Raw genomic sequence first — 21,517 nt, forward strand, 5'->3', positions numbered from 1 at the left:
GTTAACTTTGTTGATGATTGGTTAACTTTACATCTTAGTTTATTAATTCTAGGATTATAATAGACGTAGTTTACTGCTTCTACTGTCAGTTTCCGACATATATCTTTTTACTTTGTAGTTGACAATGAACGGAGCGGCAATGAACTATCAAGATCAGAGTCTTCGACCGCACTACCGGGAATCCAGTGGTCTCCGTAATCCTGGAAACCTCCAAATGAACTGTCAACAAAATTTACAGCCACAAAACAGTAAGACATTGAACTATCAATTACCTTCTAACTATCCTGTTGATGATTATAGTAGTAATTTGCATCAATGTGAAAACTTCTCTGATTCAAGACATTCCGTTCAAGAGATTGAACATTTGAGGCTTCAAAGGCTAAGAGCTATGGACAGAAGAAAAGAACCAATGGATCTGCCTGTACCTAGATTTGTAGTGGATGAAAACTCTGTATCTTGTGTAAAATATGAAAATAAAACTGTAACTGAGGGTTCGAAGGGGTTAGATCTTGATACTAGAATTGGTATGTTGTTAAAAAGTAAAGCCTTAGCCGGAATGCATCCTATATTCTCTGACTTGAATGACTCAGAAGAGTCAGGATCTGATCTAGACGATCCTTTATTAAGCAGACCAAGATATAAACCTAAAAAAGGTAGAGAAATACCAACCTCAATTGAAGACGACATGGACTTGCCAGTTCATGAAAGTTTTGATGATCCTGAAAGACCATTGTCAAGGCCCCCATCTCCCTTTCTTTCAAGAGCTACTTATCTATTCTGGTTCAATAAAGCGATAGAAATCAAACAGCAAGCTCAAGCTCAAGAACAAGAGCTGTTAGAACAAGCCACCAAACGATTGATTCAAGAGTCATCTCGATCAAAGAAGGATCTATCTGATCCTCAGAAAATTCCTGTTCCTCAACCTTTGTTGGATGAAATAAGCAAAGAGTTGAAAGAGGTTATTAAACAGGAATTCATTAGAGAAGTTATAGAACAAACTGCTTTTCACACTTTGGATGACTGGTGGGAGCAGCAGAATCAAAAGACAGATGGTTCAAACATTGAGAACAGGACTTGCAATACATCAATAGAAAATTGCAATGATTTATCGACTGAAAACAAGAAATCTCAGGGTTCTACCTCTCCGACATTGCCATATCCGCACACTAAATCTCGAGAAGAAGCAATTGAAAAAAAGAATTTTAATTCAGATTCCATTAATCAAAATCAGAAAATGTGTAAAAACACAGCACCTAAAACCAATAATGAAGTTAACGTCAGCGATACATATTCATTGCCTCAAGACGAAGACATTTTGATGAACGGTGTCTCCGTGAAGAATCAAGACTATTTGTCTCAAGAATTCAAACCTGAAGAAGTGAAGAAAGAAAATGAATTAAACTGCCAAGAAGATACTAACAAGCTCCTAGAAAAGCTTGACGACTGTGTTAGTGAAAAACTGAAAAAAAGAGAGAAACTATTAACTTTCGATTCATCAAAGCCGTGTGAACTGGAGTGTTTGTCAAAAATTCCTAAAACAAGTCAGCTTTCTCCTTTGAATAATCCTGTAGATTGTACGTCAATTGACAAATTTGATATTGTCAAAGACATTATTGATTTAATTTGTGATCGTGTAAACAAAATCATTGTACAGAGAGACGTTTCAAACCAAGAATTGAATTAAATGTTACCCTGTGATAACTGAAATAATTTTACTGGTGCAACAGTCAGTTGAGTAACTAAAGATGTAAATGTACAACTTTTGCTGACTGTCTATGCCATTTTATAAGACTGATAGGTAAGATGTACATTTATCTGGTTGACAGTGAAGTAGTCCTTCATTGTTTGTATTTATGTTACTTACCTATTTTTGAATAACGATCCTACTAGTGGCTTTAAATGGTGTAAACCAATCATATGAATACTTTTTATGAGCAAATGAGAAAAACAGAAAGTAGGTGTTCAGAGGTTTTTTTATGGTTCAAGATATTAATTGTGTTATATTACTAAGGAGATGTTTTACATAAACCATGTAGTTTTTGTTTAAAATCTGAATTTACACTTAAAAGTGTTTATGGTTCAAATTTCAATGATCAAGAATCTTACATGTAACCACTTGAAACCCACAACTACCTAGACACAAAATGTATTTAAATGCAGCAGTTTGGTTTTCAGCCAAGTCTTCTGTCTTGTATAGTTGTAAAAATGTAATATTTTTTGATATTTTTGTATAGGCTAGTATGTAAAATTATGTTGAAATGTAAAGGTACCTAGTCAGATACAGTTTGTTTACTAAAGCTGAAGTTTTCTCCTCTGTTACAATTTTGAAAATATACATTTATGATAGTATTTTTATCTCTATAAATCTGTATAAAAAGTGAAAACGTTTGAGTTAGAAATTTTAACTTAAATATTAAATTTTATAGATAAGTTATAAAACTTTCAGGCTGTATAATTTTAAAATAATTATTCTGTTGCGTGAAAAGTTGGAATCTCTGATCTCTTGCAGCAATCTTTTAGATCTTAAATGTACTCACATAACCTAGAGCATTGTAGCCTACTCTTTAAAAGGAGGATTTTATCATAGTTTTTTTTGTGGCCATGAGCTTAAATATTTCAGTGTGTTTTAAACATAGGTAGGCCTAGCTTGGTTATTTTGCTTGGTTTTTATAAGACAAGATTTAAATACACAAAATCTCTTGCAAGTACGGTACTTAAAAACATAAGTAGGCCTATACAATGCAATAATTCTAAGTATGAATAAAAGTGTACCTGAATAATATTTAAAAATCTATTTAAAGTAACCAACATCAATAATTGGCTTGTACAGAACTGTCAAAATAATTTGTCAATGTTATAAATTGCTTATGTTATGTATATTTTCAGCGCAATTAAAAAACAATTTCTTCTGCTATTTTATTTTACTATCCAGTTGAATCCTACAATCGGTTTTTGGACTAGTTTTTGTTCAGTAGACCAGAGTAGGCCTACATACATACAATGTTGTTTAGCACACTATTTTTTAAATTTTAACAAACAAACAATGGACGAACAATTGATTTTAACACTATCTTTGCTAGCTTTTAACCCTAATACATGAACTATTCCACCAAAGTTTTCCATTTTTTTTTAAAGGTTTAGACAACCACAAGAATGAAAACTTTTATAACACTTGTTTTTCTGTTGTGAGGCTGTGATAGTGATCTTTCACAGAGAATTCTATTATTTTAGGGTTAATTTCTGGATTTTTGCTTAACTGTTTATAACTAGGGACGAGTTATTGTTTATGATTAGATCGTATTAACTTATTTGGTCAAACGAGGTTTTAAATGACTGAAATAACTAGAAACAAATTGTAAACAAAACACGACCTCTGCAGTACACTGTAAAGAACAGTGTATAAGAAACTAACAATAAAAGAAAAAAAAACTAGAGAAAAAAAAATAAAAAAGAAGAACTAACAATAAAATTATTGTCTTCATCTGTTCCATAAGGATGAGAAATCTATTTAGGGAGTATGTTTTTTCTATGTTATAACTTGTTCAAATGAGCCGCATATATTCATATTCTACCATAAAATTTACATTGTATCTATTTTTTCATACTAAATTCTTACTACCTGACAATGTGTGAAAAAGTATGATTAACTCCATCGACTAGCCACTAAAAAAGTTACAATAAGCTTCTCCTTCAGATTGCACTGATTATTAAATGAGAGTAGCAGAAGTAAAATTGTAATTTACTGTTGAACACGCTAACCCTGTAGGTGACTCATTTTGAATCAAGTTATTTTTGGTCTTAAACTTGACAAAATTTGAACATGGGAGTAGATTGTTTACTTGATAAATGTTATTTCTAGTCTAAAAGCTAAGACTAAGGCCTTCACAGTTTGTGCTTAAAAAAACCTATCCTCATCATAGCTTGATAATGTGTTAGGAATAGGAAGTCTTTTGAAAAGAGGAGGTAGTTTTTGATCAGGGTTGATTTTGTAGGTTATTGAGGAAGAAAGAAAGGCTAAGAGGTATATGAGTGCACCCATTACCAAATTTTAATATTTTAAGTCGAATGATACAAAAATGCTGTCCATAGTGGGGTGGGGAAGGGTAGGAAGAGGCTGGGAGGAGCATGTCTACTCAATTGGATGCCAAGGACAGATCCAATTAAAAGACCCATTGCATACACGTAAAGCTGTTTGCAAGCCAGAGGTCCATCCTGTTTTTGGTAAAACAAACCAATCGTAATCACACTTACAAATTTTAATGCAAAAATCCACATAATTGTAAATTAATTGTGATAAAACACAACTTGTTGGTCCTAAAATGCTCAAGTGCATTGGTAGAAGTTACAGTATTTTAAAGGCGAACTTCTTAAGATATTTCAACATTTTTCATTTAAACTCAACACAATGCATATCAGACTGCAACCCCTCTAAATGAGATTACAGTCCAGGAAGAGTGGAAGTAAAGGCAGTTCAATCAGGTTTTCACAATGTAATTATTAATGTAATCTAGGTAGGAGCATACACTAGAGCAGCCAGAGTTATTGCTTTTTAAGTAAAATATTAGAACCTCGATAGTAAGTATCTTACAGCTATTATCAAACGACACTTTATCGAGGCAGACTTCTTATTGAGGTTTGCTGTTACATTTAATTAATACATAACTCAAAACTATGAAATTAATACTGAATATTAATACAAATTTAAAGGTATTCGTAAAGACACTTGATATAAAATCAAGGGTATTTGAATATGGCACTTGGTACTATGGGTGACCCTGGTGAAGTTCCTCTATCTATATAAGTTTTATAAAAATACAAAACCACATAAATGATAAAAACAGATTACAGACAATATTCTAAAATATTAAAAAAAGATTATTAGGAGCTAGATATGATGATAAGATTTAGAAAAATGTTTAAAAGCTACATTTTCTTTAGATATTGATTTGATAGTTTAAACTAACATATAAATTTTGAAATTACATTTCTTTATAATTGTTTGAACTTTGCCATCTTTAAATTGACTCTTCACTACTCAATAATATGTGCTTTTACATTCAAGACATCTGTGCAAATAAGGTGTAAACCTCTCTAAATAAAGGAAACAGCAAGGATAGAGCTGTACAGACAAAAATCTCAATAGCCCACAAGTAGTTTTTATTAAAATACTAGCAGAGTACCTGTCCTTCGTACGGGGTTGGCATATAAGTATCAAATGCTTATAGCAGTTATGAGTGAGGACATGGTTTAAGAAATTTCGGTTCTTTTTGAAGTTCGTTCGCTACGCTCACTCACCTTTAGGTTGGAGCTCGTTCGCTGCGCTCACTTTCCTTCAGGTTAGCTCGTTCGCTACGCTCACTTGCCTTCAGGTTAGCTCGTTCGCTACGCTCACTCGCCTCCAGGTTGAAGTTTGTTCGCTACGCTCACTCACCTTTTGCTGTTGTCATAAATGTAAAAGAAATAATAGTGCTAGTGCTGCACCCTGTTGGTAATCCTTGTAACTTTTAATGCTATTGAACATCATAGAACATAACCAACTTGTTTAATTGAAACAGCTGTTAAGATTCATTAATTCCATTTCTCATAAGGTTAACATGGGAAACTCCAGAGCCACTGGGGCGGAGCCCCGAAGGATTTTTTGGGATAAAAATATGCCTATATGTTAATCGGGAATGTGAGCTATCATCATGCCAAATTTCAGCCCGATCCGACCAGTAGTTTTTGAGATTAGCTCATACAAACACACACACAGACACCACCTCTTCTTTATAATAGTATAGATAAACCATTTGTTTATCCATTCACTGTACTACAATTTTCCCAAAGGTAGTAAATTTTTGAAATTGTTGCAACTATTGGCGGTTAATGTGTCTTTTAAATCATCGGGGTGGACAACATTTTTTAAGTGGTCATACAATTTAAACATAAGTACCGGTAGTTAAAAAAAAATAGTCCTAACATGGTACCCTGTGGCACACCACAAAAGCATTTTGAAAAGCTAGACAATTTTTAAAATAGTTGTTATCGGTTTGTGATATATAGTTTCTACTTTAATGCGATATGAGGAACTAAAATCTAACTTTGAAAATACTCATGTCTAACAACAAAATCTCCTTGTTTGCGACAAATACTACAATGGCATGATCAATGTCCACCATGAGATAGCGGTCTGTGTCATCTATTTGTTTTGGCTGGCAGAGAGGGGGTGAATTGATGCAGGAATTTTGTACTAATCAGTCTGCTTCTAGTAGTCAACCATCTTAACTGTTTGCAAGTGTCCACTTTGCGGTCGTGCCTCAACAAACTGTTTGTTCCCAGTGTTGGTTTTGTGTGTTAGAGTTTTGGTATCAGAGTTTCACCATGTGTTTTTGCAGGAGTGGAGTCACATAGGGGTATGTGATTTTATTTTGATGTTTATTGGTAAATCTTGGGATTGTATTTTGTTGATATGTCCTTGCATCAGCGTTGACACGTTGTATAAGAGCGATCCTTCTTTTAACATGATTATAACTTTTTATTTTGAATGGCTTATATAATTCTAAACATTATACTATTTATCGATCTAGGTAATGATTTTCGTTATTGTCAGGGTCTGCATTAAAGGAATTTTGTATAGTTAGTATATCCTAGTAATAGTAGCCTATCCACCTTCAAGTCACACAGGGTTATATTTTCTGTTTTAAGTTTACCTAACGTTTTTTTTTTCATAAGTGAGTAACAAAGGCGGTCATATGATTGTTAATACTTATTGGTACATATGGGGACTAAATTATATGATTTTGTCTACCATGAGTAAAGGAGTGTTCTTAGTATTTTTTAAAACTAAAAAGGACTAATAGGAAAAAAAGTATATCCCTCATGTACACTCTTTTAAAACATAATGGTATATTTTATACATACATATATAAATATATTCAACCTATTATTTTTTTTTACTTGAAGTACTTTTTCTAGGGTTCAGCTCTGTAATATTGTATTGCAACACATTTAATTTAGTCCAATTAATTTTTCAGGTTAGACTATCAGAAAAAGAATGCTGGGATTTCGAAAGAACATTGCTTGGGTACTTATTAAAGAATTTTTAACCATTTATAAGTCAAATTGAAGAAAAAAAAATGTTTAATCAAATTTTGGAAAAATTCAATGAAATTCGTATTGTAATCTCATATGAGCATAAAACTGGCCAAGTCTGTACACTTAGAGCGGGGTTTAACCTGATTTTAACTGATTTTTGTAAGCACTAAGTTTCATTCTTTCACAAATAACATCATACAGTGTTGAATTAAGTAACTGAAGACTTCATCGGGCAATTGATTTTTTTCTGGCTTCTGATGCAGGATTGTCACATTTCTTTGACTATGTCATAACTTGTTTTTGGTCGACCATGTGAATGTCTTTTGAAAACCCTTCCTGTGTCACGAAACTGATTAAACCAGCGCCGAATTGCTTTATCGAGTTAATTCAAATTGAATTTAATTTAACAATCAATTTACACCCTGCGAATCACAGATCACACTGTGCCTTCTGTTGCGCTTTAAACATTGTAGCACTGGCGACTGGCCTCAGGCGTGTCAGATACAATGGTTGCTTGCCACCACGCACCTCTTTTGCGCTTGCTAATGTTAATGTTAACGTTTCCTGCCTTGCTACCTGGAAAACAAAACTTATTTATTTTAACTCCAATTTGACGTTCAGTTATTTTGAATAGTCCCCAAGCAATGGCCGTTTCAAATCCCGGCATTCTTTTTCGGATATGATTTAATTTTTCAGATTGTTAAACATGGCGTAGGGTAGTTGTAGTATCTATAAAGCAAAAAAACTGTTTTTAGAAAAAATAACACTTTTTTGTTTAAAAATAGACCCCATCTACCAGTTATCGTATCTATTTAACCAACATCTCTGATTTTAGAACACGAAACATCCTTCTCCGTTTCTAATTTTTTAATGATAGATTTTATTTTTACGACGCCGTCACACAGCGTGTGTATTTTTAGGTGAAGGAGAGTGATGAATGATATGACAGGTTTGTTACTGACTAAGATCGGCTGGTTCATTGTCAGTCACATGTTAATTCCAATGATCGAGGACAGCTGGGTCCAGTTTTGAAGCATTAAAAAGAACCAAAGCTTTAGTGTCTAGGCTTTTTAAAGAACCAAAGCAGCAAACTCGTGTTTACTAGATCCATCCAGATATTCGCCCATTGTATAGAGTATTGATGCCAGTCAAGGAATATACCCTGTAGGGGCAAGGCGACACTAAAAAAAACTGGCCGTAATGCTCGTCAAGCATGACGTCACGATTGAAGACGGCAATGACGTAGGTATTTATTTGTTTATTTTCAAAGGAAAGAAGAATAAAACAAGCAGCTGATCACAAACGGCTAACATTATGTCATTGCCATCTTCTATCGTGACGTCATGCTTGACGAGCATTACGGCCTGTTTTTTTAGTGTGGCCTTGGTAGGGGCCATTCTATAAGGATTAATTAAAGTTAGTATTTCTTATTAGGCGGGGCAGGTTACTTGCCTCTATGCAACTATGGTACTCTATGGTTAGGGCCTACTGGAATCGTGTTAACAAGGCTTCAGAGTGTCTTTGGGTACCTTATTTACTTTATTTAGAACCTTCACTCTTTTTTAATTGTTGTTTGATTGTAATAATTTAACTATTGTTTGTAACACTTGTAAAATGTCAGTGTATAGCTGAACTTCTGGTGTGATTTTCATATAACAAAGTCGGTAGTTCTTAAATGCTTCACTACTCTCCATAGTAAGTTGTGCAGCAGTTTTTGAAAACAGTGCAAATCAAAACATAAGTCTCTGAAAATTGACTTGACTCTTTACTTAAATCGTCTACAACTATTTTGTTTCCACGAGAAGTATGAGGTTAGAATGGATTACCTATGAGGTTAGAATGGTTTACCTTCAGTGAAGAGGGTAGTCTTTGTAATGTTTGATCAATCGATCACAATGTTAATTTTGATTGTTACTTGTAGCCTATAGGCTTTTGTTTGAAAATGTGAGTTTGAGAAACTACTTATTTCCAGCAAAGAAGAGCTTCAGCCCAGACGAAAACATTTTAAGGTGAGTTTCTTGGAGTTTTAGTACTCTATAATCAATAATTCATTTTAACTTATTAATTTGGTATTAATTATTTGGTATAAGACAATATATTTCTACACAAGTTTATGAAATTAAATGACCCAGTAACACAAACACGGTATTTTTTAATATTTTGAGTTTTGATAGTACCGTAACCTATCAAAGTAGATTTAATATTCAAATTGAGTTGTATTGTTTACAATATCTGCACATCCTGAAATTGTATAGTTTTAAAAAGGAGATATGGCTTAAACAGTTGCAACTCTTGATACACATACTAAAACCATACTTATGGTAATGGAGAACAAGGCAGTAATTCATAAAGAACAAGTATTTTGCTGCATAAAATTGTAAAGGAATCGTCCATTCTCTGAACTTATTACTATTTACCATATAACTTTAACTTACTGTTACAAAACAACCATGATTAATTGGTCAATGAAAAATGACAACTGATCTCAAATCAATAAGGATCAAATCAGCCGCCTTTGCACGTACATGGGAGCAGCTTTGTTCTTTGGGCCAAGCCACTCAAAAATAACTTTTGTATTCATAGTTAATGATAGACAATAATATTATTAATTATGCACTTTTGGCTTCATGGTTTTTGGGGTGGAGATAGAACCAAGCTCATATGTAATAAAATGACTGTCCTAGGTTGGGGAAATGAGTATTTTTTTGTGTAAACTATCTGTTTAACTGAGTCTGGAGATGATCTCTGGTTTTCATGCTACTGGAGACTATAGAGGGTTCATCTTAATATTCCCTGACAGCTTTAACATTGAAATGAAATGAAATGAAATGTGTTTATTGTCCTTAGAATTTTCACAAATTATTGACAAAGCCATACAACTGCTAAGGTTTATAGCATAGTCAGTTAATAAATACAGTAAGATAAAATATAGCTACTACATAAAATGAGACATCTTACAATACACATTTTAAATATTACAATTGAATAGGTAATCTTATTCTTATTGTTTGTACCGCAACATTGTTAGATTTAACTATTAAAACTATGGTCTGAAAGATTCCCTTTAAATCTTAAATTAGCTGAGTGGCTATAGTGCTGTCCTTCAAACCTGAAGGTTGCTGGTTCGATTCCGACCAAGATCGTTACCAGACTCAGGTTCCACTTGTCATTGTTCTACCAATTACTGCAAAGATTCTTTCTAACAACACAGGCCAACGTTTGATAGTAAGAAGACCAGAGTTTGGACCGTTCCCTTACAAAACGCATTAATAAGTGCCACTGGCATAGATAGGGACAATAAAAAAGAATTAAACATTTTTAGTGAGGATCCAAATTATTTTTGGGTTTTGTATTCTCAAGAATATAAATTTATTCTTTATTTGTACCTGTAATAATATTTGTGTAATGGTTAAAACAATATTAGGGACTGTATTTAATTTAATTTTATGTATTGCTCTTGTATTTAGTGCACATTCTCAGTCTTGTAGTTTAAATTATTATTCTTATGTTTTTATCTAACAAGTGCAACAAATTTTTGGTTTTAAAATGGGTTTTTAATTGTAAAAGTTTTAAATGTACATATATCCATGAACTAAACATTTGACTCGTGATTTAAATATAGTTTAGTTTAGCTTTCAAATTTTATTATTTATATGTGTTATTTATGTCAGTATCAATCGGTTGTGCTTTTCTTTTTCAGGACAATTCCACAATGGCTGACAAGAGAACTACTCCTCACTTTGACATCAAAACCATCCTCAAGTCATTTAAGCCAGTTGTGGACGACTCCCTGTTGTCAGATGCACCTTTGGTTGAAGTTGCCGTGTGCAAAATAAAAGACAAAAAACACATTTCAAGATTGGTTCTAGAACTCAACGACAAACTACCGATCCCTACGTTGCAGCACTTGAAAAGAGTTTACCAGGACCATATCATTCTGTACTTGACATCGGAGCGAGACGAGGAATGTTTAAAAGATGACAAACTGGACATCACAGGACTGGATTTGGATTCTTTGAAACTCATACAAATTCCCAAATCAATGCCAAGAACTTTAAAACAATATTCAAGAGTGAAGTCGATATGGTCTTGTTCTTTTCACGAAGATAAATATCTGGAGAAGTTATTGTCCAATACCTTATTCACGGTCGGGGAGATGGAACAGCACTGCAGGTGGATGAGAGAAGCTATAGGTGCAGCGAGAAGAAGTAAAACGTCAGTTGGAGCTGCAATTGTTGATCCCGTCAACAAATCTTTGTTGGCTGTAGCAGCAGATGATAGGCAAACTCATCCTATAAGACATGCGGTCATGGTGGCTGTGGATCTGATCGCTCGTTCTCAAGGAGGCGGTGTCTGGCCGGTGAAAGAAGATGACTTTGTTTTCCAACGTGATGTGCAAAAACCAGTTGTGACTCACGGCAAACGAGATTTGGAGGGGGTGGAAAAACCTGTGGGTCCGTATTTATGCACTGGCTACGACATTTACATCACCCGAGAACCTTGTGCAATGTGTGCTATGGCCATGGTGCACAGTAGAGTTAGACGAGTGTTTTACGGGTGTGAAAGACCGACAGGAACTCTCGGATCTTTGACAAAAATTCATACTCTCAAAGGACTCAACCACCGTTACGAAGTCTTTAAAAACCTACTTATGGAAGAATGCTTGGACCTGTGTGGGTAGTAGAATTACAATAAAGCTTTTTATTTTACATGAGTACCTACTTAATTTAACATCCTCTTCCATCTTCAATCCATGTTTATTGTTAAAAACTGATTGATTGAATATTTTCTGGAACCAATTTACATTTTAATAAAAGTTAACACTGTCAACAATATCACTACGGTATTTCAATCAATTACATTTTATTCGAGTAAAAGGGATATAAATAAAATACATCTTTTGCTACTATTTAAAAATGATCAGAGAATGAATCAAATCTAATCTAGGTGTCTCCAAAATTGGAGACTCAAAATTGGACACTGAGTTTACGATTTGGCTTTATGATAGCCAGTGTGACTGGTCATAATTGATCGCCATAGTAACATCTTTTATACGTACCATCTTGTAAATGTTTGTATCAAATGATAATATATCAGATTGTTGGAAGACGCATTTTATTTAAAATATTCTATTTATTATTTTAATTGAAGAAGCTTTTACGATGCTGATTGCGATCTAGTGTTTAGTCCTGTTGCTGCACACTCGAGATCTCTTATAGGCTACGATTAATTATCATGAGCAAGTGTAATTATAGTCCATGATGCCGCCAACAAATTGTCAGTTATTTGGGTCAACTAAGAGCAAATAGAGCACCAATTGGCAAATTACGACCCAGCGTCGAGTAACCAGTCAGCTCATCGCATTAGGCGAAGAAATGTGTTCGTCATACAAGTATTCCCAGAACCTATATCTGCAGCAGGAAATGTTTAGACTTATTCAATAAACCTTGTCGTTTGTAATTTAATCTTGTCTAGGTCGAAGTCTTAGGGTTAAATGATTTCATTTAGGCCTAGTCACTTTCTAGGAAATGGTGATGCATATTTTCAGCAAAGTGGATTTGAGAAATTAGTACGAGTACAGGGATAGGCTTTATGTGATGCTTTGTGTTGGATTTGTTATTGACCGAGATCTTCTGATTTTTTTTACCGAATCATAATTAAAAAACTAAAAGAGAAATGACCAGTCATAGAGTTGGGTTTAGTTCTGAACCATCGGATCTGGCAGACTCAGATTGAGGTGAAAGTGAGCATTATACAAGGTTAATGTTTCAATGTTGTATAGGCTCTACATTTCACTTTAATGTAAGTGTGGTGAAACAATGGATGGTTTTTCATGCCACTGAGAGAGTTCTTGTCTATTAGATAGCCAGTTCCATACTGAGAAAAATACTGTAAGAAGTTTTTGATCACTCAAAACTGAGTCCAGTCGTCCTAGATCATTGGGCTTAGCCAAAGAAATAGCAGGGATAGTTATAGTCAGTAACACTATGCAAGGTATTCGACATCATTCACTTATCATTTATATTCATGAAAATACCCCCGCCGCAGCAAAACTGCAGACTAAGTGAATTTCAATTAACCTGGTTGGATTTTCAAAAAAATATTTTCTTTAAATTATCCGATTTATTTTCTAATTAAATACCATTAAGTTTAATAATTACCGAGGTTTGCAGCTACAGGGAAGGCCATAAGGTGTGTTTTTAAATTGAAATGTTAATAGCTAAGTATGAAATTAAAAATTACCAAAATTTTACCAAAATCCTTAAACAATCAATCTACATCATTTTATTAACTAAGATGAGTAAATATTTTGACCATAATTAATAGTGTTTGTTGAATTAAAGCTAACATGTAAATGTTGGGTTAACCGTTTTGATAACATGCTTCCCCCTTCCATTAATTTCTCGTACACAAGGCAATAATTGTTTAAATAGGCTTATTCATGATATCATTTCCATTACTAAAGTCAGTGTGTGTGTGTGTGTGTGTGTGGGGCACTGTGCACTGATGCTATGAAGACATTGTCGCGTTAGTGTTGTGCTTTATTTAAAGTTCTAGAGGTAAAAAAATCATTTTCCAAGAAATTTGGTAAGGAATTGGGTTTCTTATTTTTTGGAATCACTGCAAGGTATTTACCTACGTTAATCAATTCAATTTTATATAATGTGTAGATAGTACTAATAATCAGCATTTAAATTAGTTTACGCCTAATGGTTATAGTAAAAATGGTTGGCCTACTAATAAAAACACTTGATCAACTTACCTATAGCAGCAAACCTAAAGTAGTCTACTCATAAAAATAATAAAACATGAAATAAATCTTAAAACTTTAAGAAATATTGTAGTAAAAATCCAATCAGACAGATGAAGATTCGCTTACTTTTTCAGGGAATACTTACACTTTTTGCGGTGGGGTTATTTTTTATTTTATTTATTTTAAATAAGGCTTATCACAAATGATTACAAAATATAATCAAAAGCTGGTTAGTTGTTGGAGGTATTGTGTAACTTGTGTTGTGTTCAGTCCAGTGAGTGACTACTGGGTTGGTTGCAGTTAGATAATAATGAGCAGCTCTAGTGTTAGTGTTGTGTTACTGTTGGTGCAGTGAAGAATAAACTGTGAATGTGACAGAGTGTTATAACTCTCTCTCAGTGTTACTGGTCATTGGCATTCAGGTATGTTTAAATTTTGTGTTGGCCTCGTGATCAATTGAATGGTCTGTACTAATTTTGTTGAAGATAGTGTTCTTTATAGATATAAATTATGACAGAGGATTCTTATTGATAGTTTGCGAAGGGATGAACATTTCTTCATTTGAACCCTGAGAAAATACATTTAATTAGATGATTTGAATTTGACTTGATAATGTAAAGAAACAGCTTGTCAAAAGTCTAGAGCTGCAAGTCATTTCTTTCCAATATCCTTAATTCATTGGGGTTAAAATGCAAAAAACTCGTGACCCCATCTCATTTGGTAATATGATGTAATGGTAACAACCAGTGGCAGTTACAAGGGGGGGGGGGGCAGGCTGTAGGACCTAATGACCCCCCAATTGGACACTGAAAATAAAAATTTAAACATATATTTTGTAAAAAAAACGTAACGGGGGTTTTTGGACACACTTCTAGACATTTTAAATGGCTTTTAAAAGTCACCAAACGGCATTCCAAATTAAATTTCCTGGGGTAGGACTTGCAAATTTCCCCTAGCCGGCATGGTGTAGACCACCCTTGGTAGACCTCCTTGACAAGGTCGTAGAACCGCCACTGGTAACAACAGTATAAATAATAGCTTAATGGGGTTAATGCTTAAGTGGAGGTCATTGTGGAAAACATTTTGAAGCATTTAATGAGACAAAAAGGTTAAGTTTCTATTTCTTATGCAAGAGCACCGAATGACACAAACAAAACAATGGTTTAGTTTTGTGCATAAGAATCTGATGAGACAAAAGAGATTGTTTAGTTTCTCATTTTTTGTCCATGAGTACATAATGAGACAGGCTGTTTTATTTCTCATTTGTGAGCACGGAATGAGACAGAGGTTTAGTTTTTCATTTCTTGTTCTAGAGCGGGTAAAGAGACAAAGGTTGTTTGGTTTCTCATTTTTTGTCTAAGAACACAAAAGCGGATTTTTTCTCATCTCTCATACAAGATAACCTAAGGATGATACAAAGAGGTTTATTATCTAATTTCTCGTGCGAGGGCTCCTACTGAGACAAAGAGGTTTAGTTTTTTATTTCTCGTTCATGAGCACCTAATGAGACAAAGAGGTTTATTATCTCATTTCTTATGCGAGAGCACCCAATGAGACAAAGAGGCTTTTTAGTTTCTCATTTCTCGTGGATGAGTAGGAGGAGTGGTCGGTCCATTACTAGACAATTGTCACATCCTGTCTCATGTTGAGCTGGGCAACACTGTTGTTGTATACTCCTCTGAGTCAGATACATGATTCTAATAATTCACGAGTTCTTTTTTGTGTGTAGCATTTTTAGTGGTGTTAATTTAACGTCCTTTAAGAGATTTTTACCAATATTTCCCTTACATTATCATTACATTTTTATTAAGTAGCAACACCATTTAGGTGTGTATTTAAAGCTAAATATGAACATCAATATTAGTGTATGATGATCTATGTAGCATTTTCTCGGGTTATTAACTGTTTTATTAGCCAAGACTTATTAAAAGCCTTAGGATGGTTAAGAACAGTTTGGCCCAGTCTCAAACCATCAAAAAGCTTGTGTTTTTTCCAGGATTATTTATAATAATATTGAATTGGTAATTTGGTCTGTAATCCATTCAAACAAATATTTTAACCCAGACGCTCCAAACAAAAATGAAAATGAAAAATTACTTTCACGATCAGTGACGATTCCAAGGGGTGGAATAATTAATATAACATACATTTTGTCATATAAACTTAACAGAGGTATTTGGACACAGTTTTAGTTAGATGTTAAAATTACCATTAGAAAGTCACCAAAAGGCTTTATATACAGAACATAAAGTACCCTACAATTGCGGTCTTCTAGGGACAACTATGTCAAAATCAAAACATCACTATTCTTATGGTGAAGAATAATGATTAATCGATTTTGACATGGTCGTCACCAGACCAGGATTCTACAATAAGTGACCGTATCCAGTGGAAGCCTGTCCAGGAAGATACAAATATTTTTCAGAATTGAACCATCAACATTTCAAGTCAAAAAGTGAATAATTCTAAACACTGTGGCACCACTTTGAAAGTCAATTACCTGTAGAACGCAAATATTATAGTTTTCATTTGGTGACTAGACAAAACATAGTCTTGGAACATTTTTTCACTTTGTGGAAAAATTTATTTGTCAATTTTAAATCCCAGTCAAAGGTCACATTAGTGTTATCATCAATGCAATGATAATAAGCTGGCAGTTATTATATCAGTCCGTTTCTTATATCCACCTGATGCAGTTTGGATTTGTGTAAGTTCCAACAAATAGTTTTACCGAAAGTCAAGAAATTGGCATGCTGGTAGAGAAATGTAGGTTTGAATTTGAAAAGACGAGTTGGTTTATCCCGGTAGTCTTTTACAGAGAACTATAAAATTGAACGGTCATTTTGAATTTCCCCTCATGGATATGGTTGTATGTAGTCTCAATTCGTACAAAACTTTTGACAATCACTTTTTTGATTTAGAAACTCTTAACTGAATCCTTCTGTTTTAAGTTAATATAACTTGTCAAAGTAATACACTCTTTTCATTCTACTTTACCATGCATTTATGGATTACTAGCAGAGCACCCGTCCTTCGTACGGGGTTGGCATATAAGTATAAAATGCTTATTGCAGTTATACTCAAGCTTTGCGTTTGCAATGGGGGGAGGACACAGTTTGATAAAATTTTTTCATAAATTTACGGTTTGATATAGTATAACACATCTACCATTGCCATAATGTTATACCACTGTACCTAAACAATAGAAAAAAAAATAAATAAATTATCAAACATTCGCACAATATCACAAATTATTCATTAAATTAAAAACTCAAACCTAACTGTAAACAATCTTGCTTTGACAGTTCTCATTGTGTATCACAGCTTTTTGTTGCTGCTTAGCTCAAATTAGCTGTTGTCATATATGCAAAAACAAAATAATAATGGTGCTGCACCCTGTTGGGAAACCTTATAACTTTTTAATGCTATTGCATATTATAGAACCAACTTGTAAAGTTGAAACAGCTGACTAAATTCTTTAATTCCCTTTAAATATGAATACTCATAAGGTTAACATGGGGAACTACATAGCCACTGGGGCGGAGCCCAAAAGGATTTTTGAGATAAAAATATGCCTTAATGTTAATCGGGAATGTGAGCTATCATCATGCCAAATTTCAGCCCAATCCGTCCAGTAGTTTATGCGTGATTGAGCAACACACACACAAACTCACAAACTTTCAGATTTATAATATTAGTAAGATAAGATTACCTCTTTAAATCGACAAATAAATATTTATAAAGATTTTTTTTTTCAAACTATCCAAAAACAACTGAAGTTTTATGAGTCTTAGCTACTTGGACACTCAAAGTGACTGCGAGTAAAATCAGAAATAGATGTTGAAAAGATATCTTTATGTGCTTTAATAACTACCGTAACTCTATTCTAACGCTATTTTTTTTTTTTTTAGATTAGTAAACCAACAGCTTACGTTAGCTCTTCAATAGTCAATGCTCTTAGCCATTGAAATGAATGAAATTAAATGAAATGTGTTTATTTTCCTTTGAATTTTTAGAAATTATTGACAATATCATAGATCAGCTCGAGTTATAGCATAGTCAGTTAATAAAGAAAATATAGCTAACTACACAAAATGAGACATGTTACAATACATTCAAAGTCACAGGAAATTACACTGAGCTTAGTAATTGTATGGATATGAACCTACAACCCTGGGATAGATGTCCTGCACTCTTAACTCAACATTAGCTGCACCCCACCTGTAAATAGATACGTTGACCTCGAGAACTTTTGGAAGTCATGATCTTACATGGTGAAGTAGTAATTATCAGGAATTGTTTGTTTATCAATATGTTGATATTAAAATAGGTAATGTTTTTGTACTTATCATCCAAGATTAGAGATATTCAGAGTGAACTGATAAGATGTTTGCTTAACAAATTTGTGTACAAAGACAGTTCAATGCCTCATTCAAATTTTCTCCTGTCAACATCTGATGTGTAACATAATTTTCAGTCGATAACTAATGGGATCTTTTTTAATTTAATTATACTGTAGTTATAGGACTCCTTGAAACTGAAGAGAAATCAGAGTAAAACTATCGTTTAATCTTATCCTGTGGTACACCTCTTCCGTCTGTGAGAAATTTTCAAGATCTTGTGGTGCATTCGATTACCACATGAATCGCAGAACCTCCAATAAGCGTAATAATAAACAAAACGTTCAATAATCATAGATACTCATTAGCAAGAACCTCTTAACTTAAAGCTTTTATTAAAAAACGCCAGCTGTTACCAGAGTTTTTGAGCTTAAAAAACAAATAATTTAGTTTCTTGAAGGGTAGAAATATCCGTTTTGGGTCCCCCTGAACCCAAAAAAGTGGTTTTTAAGTGATGTCTTTGTGTCTGGATGTGCATGTGAGTATGTGTGTGCAAAAGTTTGACAAAATTTTGTTTGTGGGTACCAATCCATGGTATCACCAGGCGTTGAATCTTTGTATTTTATTTTAATGGTGGTTTTTTTCATTAAATATAATTCATTACATTAGTTAGCCTGCTTCCAGTTTTCTGATTCCGTTTATTACATACTAGCTGTAACCCGCGGGCTTTGCCCCGTTTAACTTCTTAATTTTCAAGATTATCTCGTTCGCATGGCTCAATCACGTCCTGGTTGAAGTTTGTTCGCTACGCTCACTCACCTTTAGGTTGGAGCTCGTTCGCTACGCTCACTCACCTTTAGGTTGGAGCTCGTTCGCTGCGCTCACTTGCCTTCAGGTTAGCTCGTTCGCTACGCTAACTCGCCTCCAGGTTGAAGTTCGTTCGCTACGCTCACTCACCTTTTGGTTGCAAATTAGCTGTTGTCATAAATGTAAAAGAAATAATAGTGCTGCACCCTGTTGGTAATTTTTGTAACTTTAATGCTATTGAACATCACAGAACAGAACCAACTTGTTTAATTGAAACAGCTGTTAAGATTCAATAATTTCATTTCTCATAAGGTTAACATGGGAAACTCCAGAGCCACTGGGGCGGAGCCCCAAAGGATTTTTGAAATAAGAATATGCCTATATGTTAATCGGGAATGTGAGCTATCATCATGCCAAATTTCAGCCCAATCCGACCAGTATTTTTCGCGTTCACTTGTCACAAACATACATCCATACATCCATACATCCATACATCCAAACTTTCTCATTTATAATATTAGTAGGATACTTAAGTTTGTTACTGATGAGTGTTTACCAATAACTCGTTTGTTGAAAGTTATATTTTGTGTGTATCTTCAAAGAAAAACTTGATAAAATTGGACCCAATTGGATCAATGAATAATACGTAGGTTTAGAGGGTAAAAGTCATAGAGTTTTTATTTACAATGGCCCAGTTTCAGTTTACCAATAGTGATACAATATGAACCGCTGAGCGTGCTTGTGTGAACTTGAGTATGTGATAACTGCAGTGGCTGTTCGTTTATTACATGGATTGTGTTTATCAAGCTGTTGGTCGGTTTAATAGTGTCCTTATCAGCTGATAGCACATACAAATCATTAACTTTATCAACCAATGAGTTATCATTTTAAGTGTGACATGACAGATCTTTTGGGCAATGAGCCACTGCCGCAACAGGTGATATTTTCTCATATTTGGTCGAGATTTCACTTAGATTTTTTGTTATGTTTATTTTATTTAAGTTTTCTTTTGATTGGGACACTGGTGCTTAAATTGACAGAAATGTTTTACTAATGTAGGTTCAGTATTTTTTGTCACTAGGGTTTTTGTGATGTGTGTAAATGGGCTTCATTTTGTTTTTTACACTGGGGGAAATTATGATAAAAGGTTACATCACTTGTATCATGTCAGCCAGATTTAACTCTGTACCTTGGCTATGCGCTCAGAAAACATATAGTAGCCAGGCTACCACTCATCCTACATTCATCTCCATTCATACTTGGCTTAAAATACCTACTATGTATGGTCGCCATTTCATTGAACAGTATTAACAGTATACTGACAACATATTATATGGGTGGTTCAGTTTTCCACCACAATACATCCAACTCTCAGAAAGACATCTTTCTTCTTTTACAAAATAAATTCAAAGTGCAAAGCCGTTGCTTCGCCTCTTCGCCCAAATGATACTGATGGGCCAATCCTCCAATCTCATTTAGGAATACCCTTCAATAATCTTTTTGTAATTTCAAAATACTTTTTTCAAATACTAACCTGTGTTTATATATTTTTATGCTTGGCCATAGACATCAGATAACAATCTTGTCATGACGAATTTCAAATAATTAAAATCCAAGTAAAGACAAGAGTGTTGTTTTGGAAGACTGAAAGTAAAACTTTTCTGCTGGCTTCAGCAAAATAAATCGCTATTTTATTTCTTACAACTAAAACACAAATTTTTTGCTTGATTATTAGTATTTAAAAAAATACTATTAGTAATGTAGCTACTGCACTTTATTCAATAAAAGTAATGAAGTTTAACACCCAACTAACCTCAACTAAGAATATTTACTTGTTTCAGGTGTGCTGAATGATCGACAGTTTGAAGCCATCAAGTTCCTCTCCCTACGCTGTCTGCTCCGTGGAACGTTGTTTCTGGATCCCTAAACGGGAGAAGAAGAGGTTTCAACAACGGGGAAACTTCTGGTTGATCACCATCGCGCAGTTGAGCAGACGCTAGACAGAGCGGCGCAGACCATGGCGTGATCCCCTGCGCGAGGTCATGCACATCGGGGAAGAGGGTTTGAACATTTCCAGAAGTATCGTCCTGTTAATGATAGTCGGTCTACCTCATCAGTATTATAAGATGGCTTTTCTCCAGATACCTCATTCTGCCTTGCCGGAGAAGAACAGTAAAGATCCCCCATCGGCCGATCAGCTAGGTTTTCTTTAGGCTAGTGTTAGTATAGGCGTAGTTTCCGAGTTTCTCTCTATCTTTACTACATTGTCGTATTTGTGTGTGAAACGTGTAAAGCTGTTCCCTCCTCGGACTCACCGTGGCATTGATGGAATACTTGTTGATGACTGAAATGATGGATCCCTCGTTCCTGGACGACGAGGCGCCGGGTGTGTGTTGGGGGCAGTGGGCGTCGGAGGGCGACCAGAAGTCGGGCAAACGCAAACAACCGGAGGACAAGACAGAACAGCCTCCAAAGATGCAACGCAGGGAACAATGTGAGTATATTTTGCAGGGTATTACAGTATAACCTCAACAACAAGAGC

General features: G+C 34.4%; 2 protein-coding genes across 4 annotated transcripts in view; both read left to right on the forward strand.

Annotated features, from left to right (window-relative positions):
- The window catches only part of LOC128995235 (transcription factor CP2-like protein 1), an 81,073-nt gene that overhangs the window by 6,269 nt on the left and 53,287 nt on the right, over positions 1-21,517 (forward strand). For 2 of the 3 annotated variants that reach the window (XM_054420182.1, XM_054420181.1), the window contains exon 2: positions 20,817-21,469. In XM_054420182.1, coding sequence (XP_054276157.1) covers positions 21,301-21,469 — 169 coding nt within the window. In that variant the 5' untranslated portion in view covers positions 20,817-21,300. Of the gene's footprint in view, positions 1-118; positions 2,880-20,816; positions 21,470-21,517 lie in introns of those variants that run through there. The other variant, XM_054420183.1, reaches the window with a different exon arrangement.
- Positions 6,259-11,783, forward strand: LOC128995236 (probable inactive tRNA-specific adenosine deaminase-like protein 3). Its single transcript, XM_054420184.1, has 3 exons — positions 6,259-6,392; positions 9,047-9,083; positions 10,775-11,783. Exon 3 carries the CDS (start codon positions 10,787-10,789, stop codon positions 11,753-11,755), a length of 969 nt encoding a protein of 322 aa, XP_054276159.1. The 5' UTR covers positions 6,259-6,392; positions 9,047-9,083; positions 10,775-10,786; the 3' UTR covers positions 11,756-11,783.

Source organism: Macrosteles quadrilineatus, unplaced genomic scaffold, assembly GCF_028750875.1.
Source record: "Macrosteles quadrilineatus isolate MER2022 unplaced genomic scaffold, UCM_ALF_1.0 Scaffold_5__1_contigs__length_97177068, whole genome shotgun sequence".
NCBI lineage: Eukaryota > Metazoa > Arthropoda > Insecta > Hemiptera > Cicadellidae > Macrosteles > Macrosteles quadrilineatus.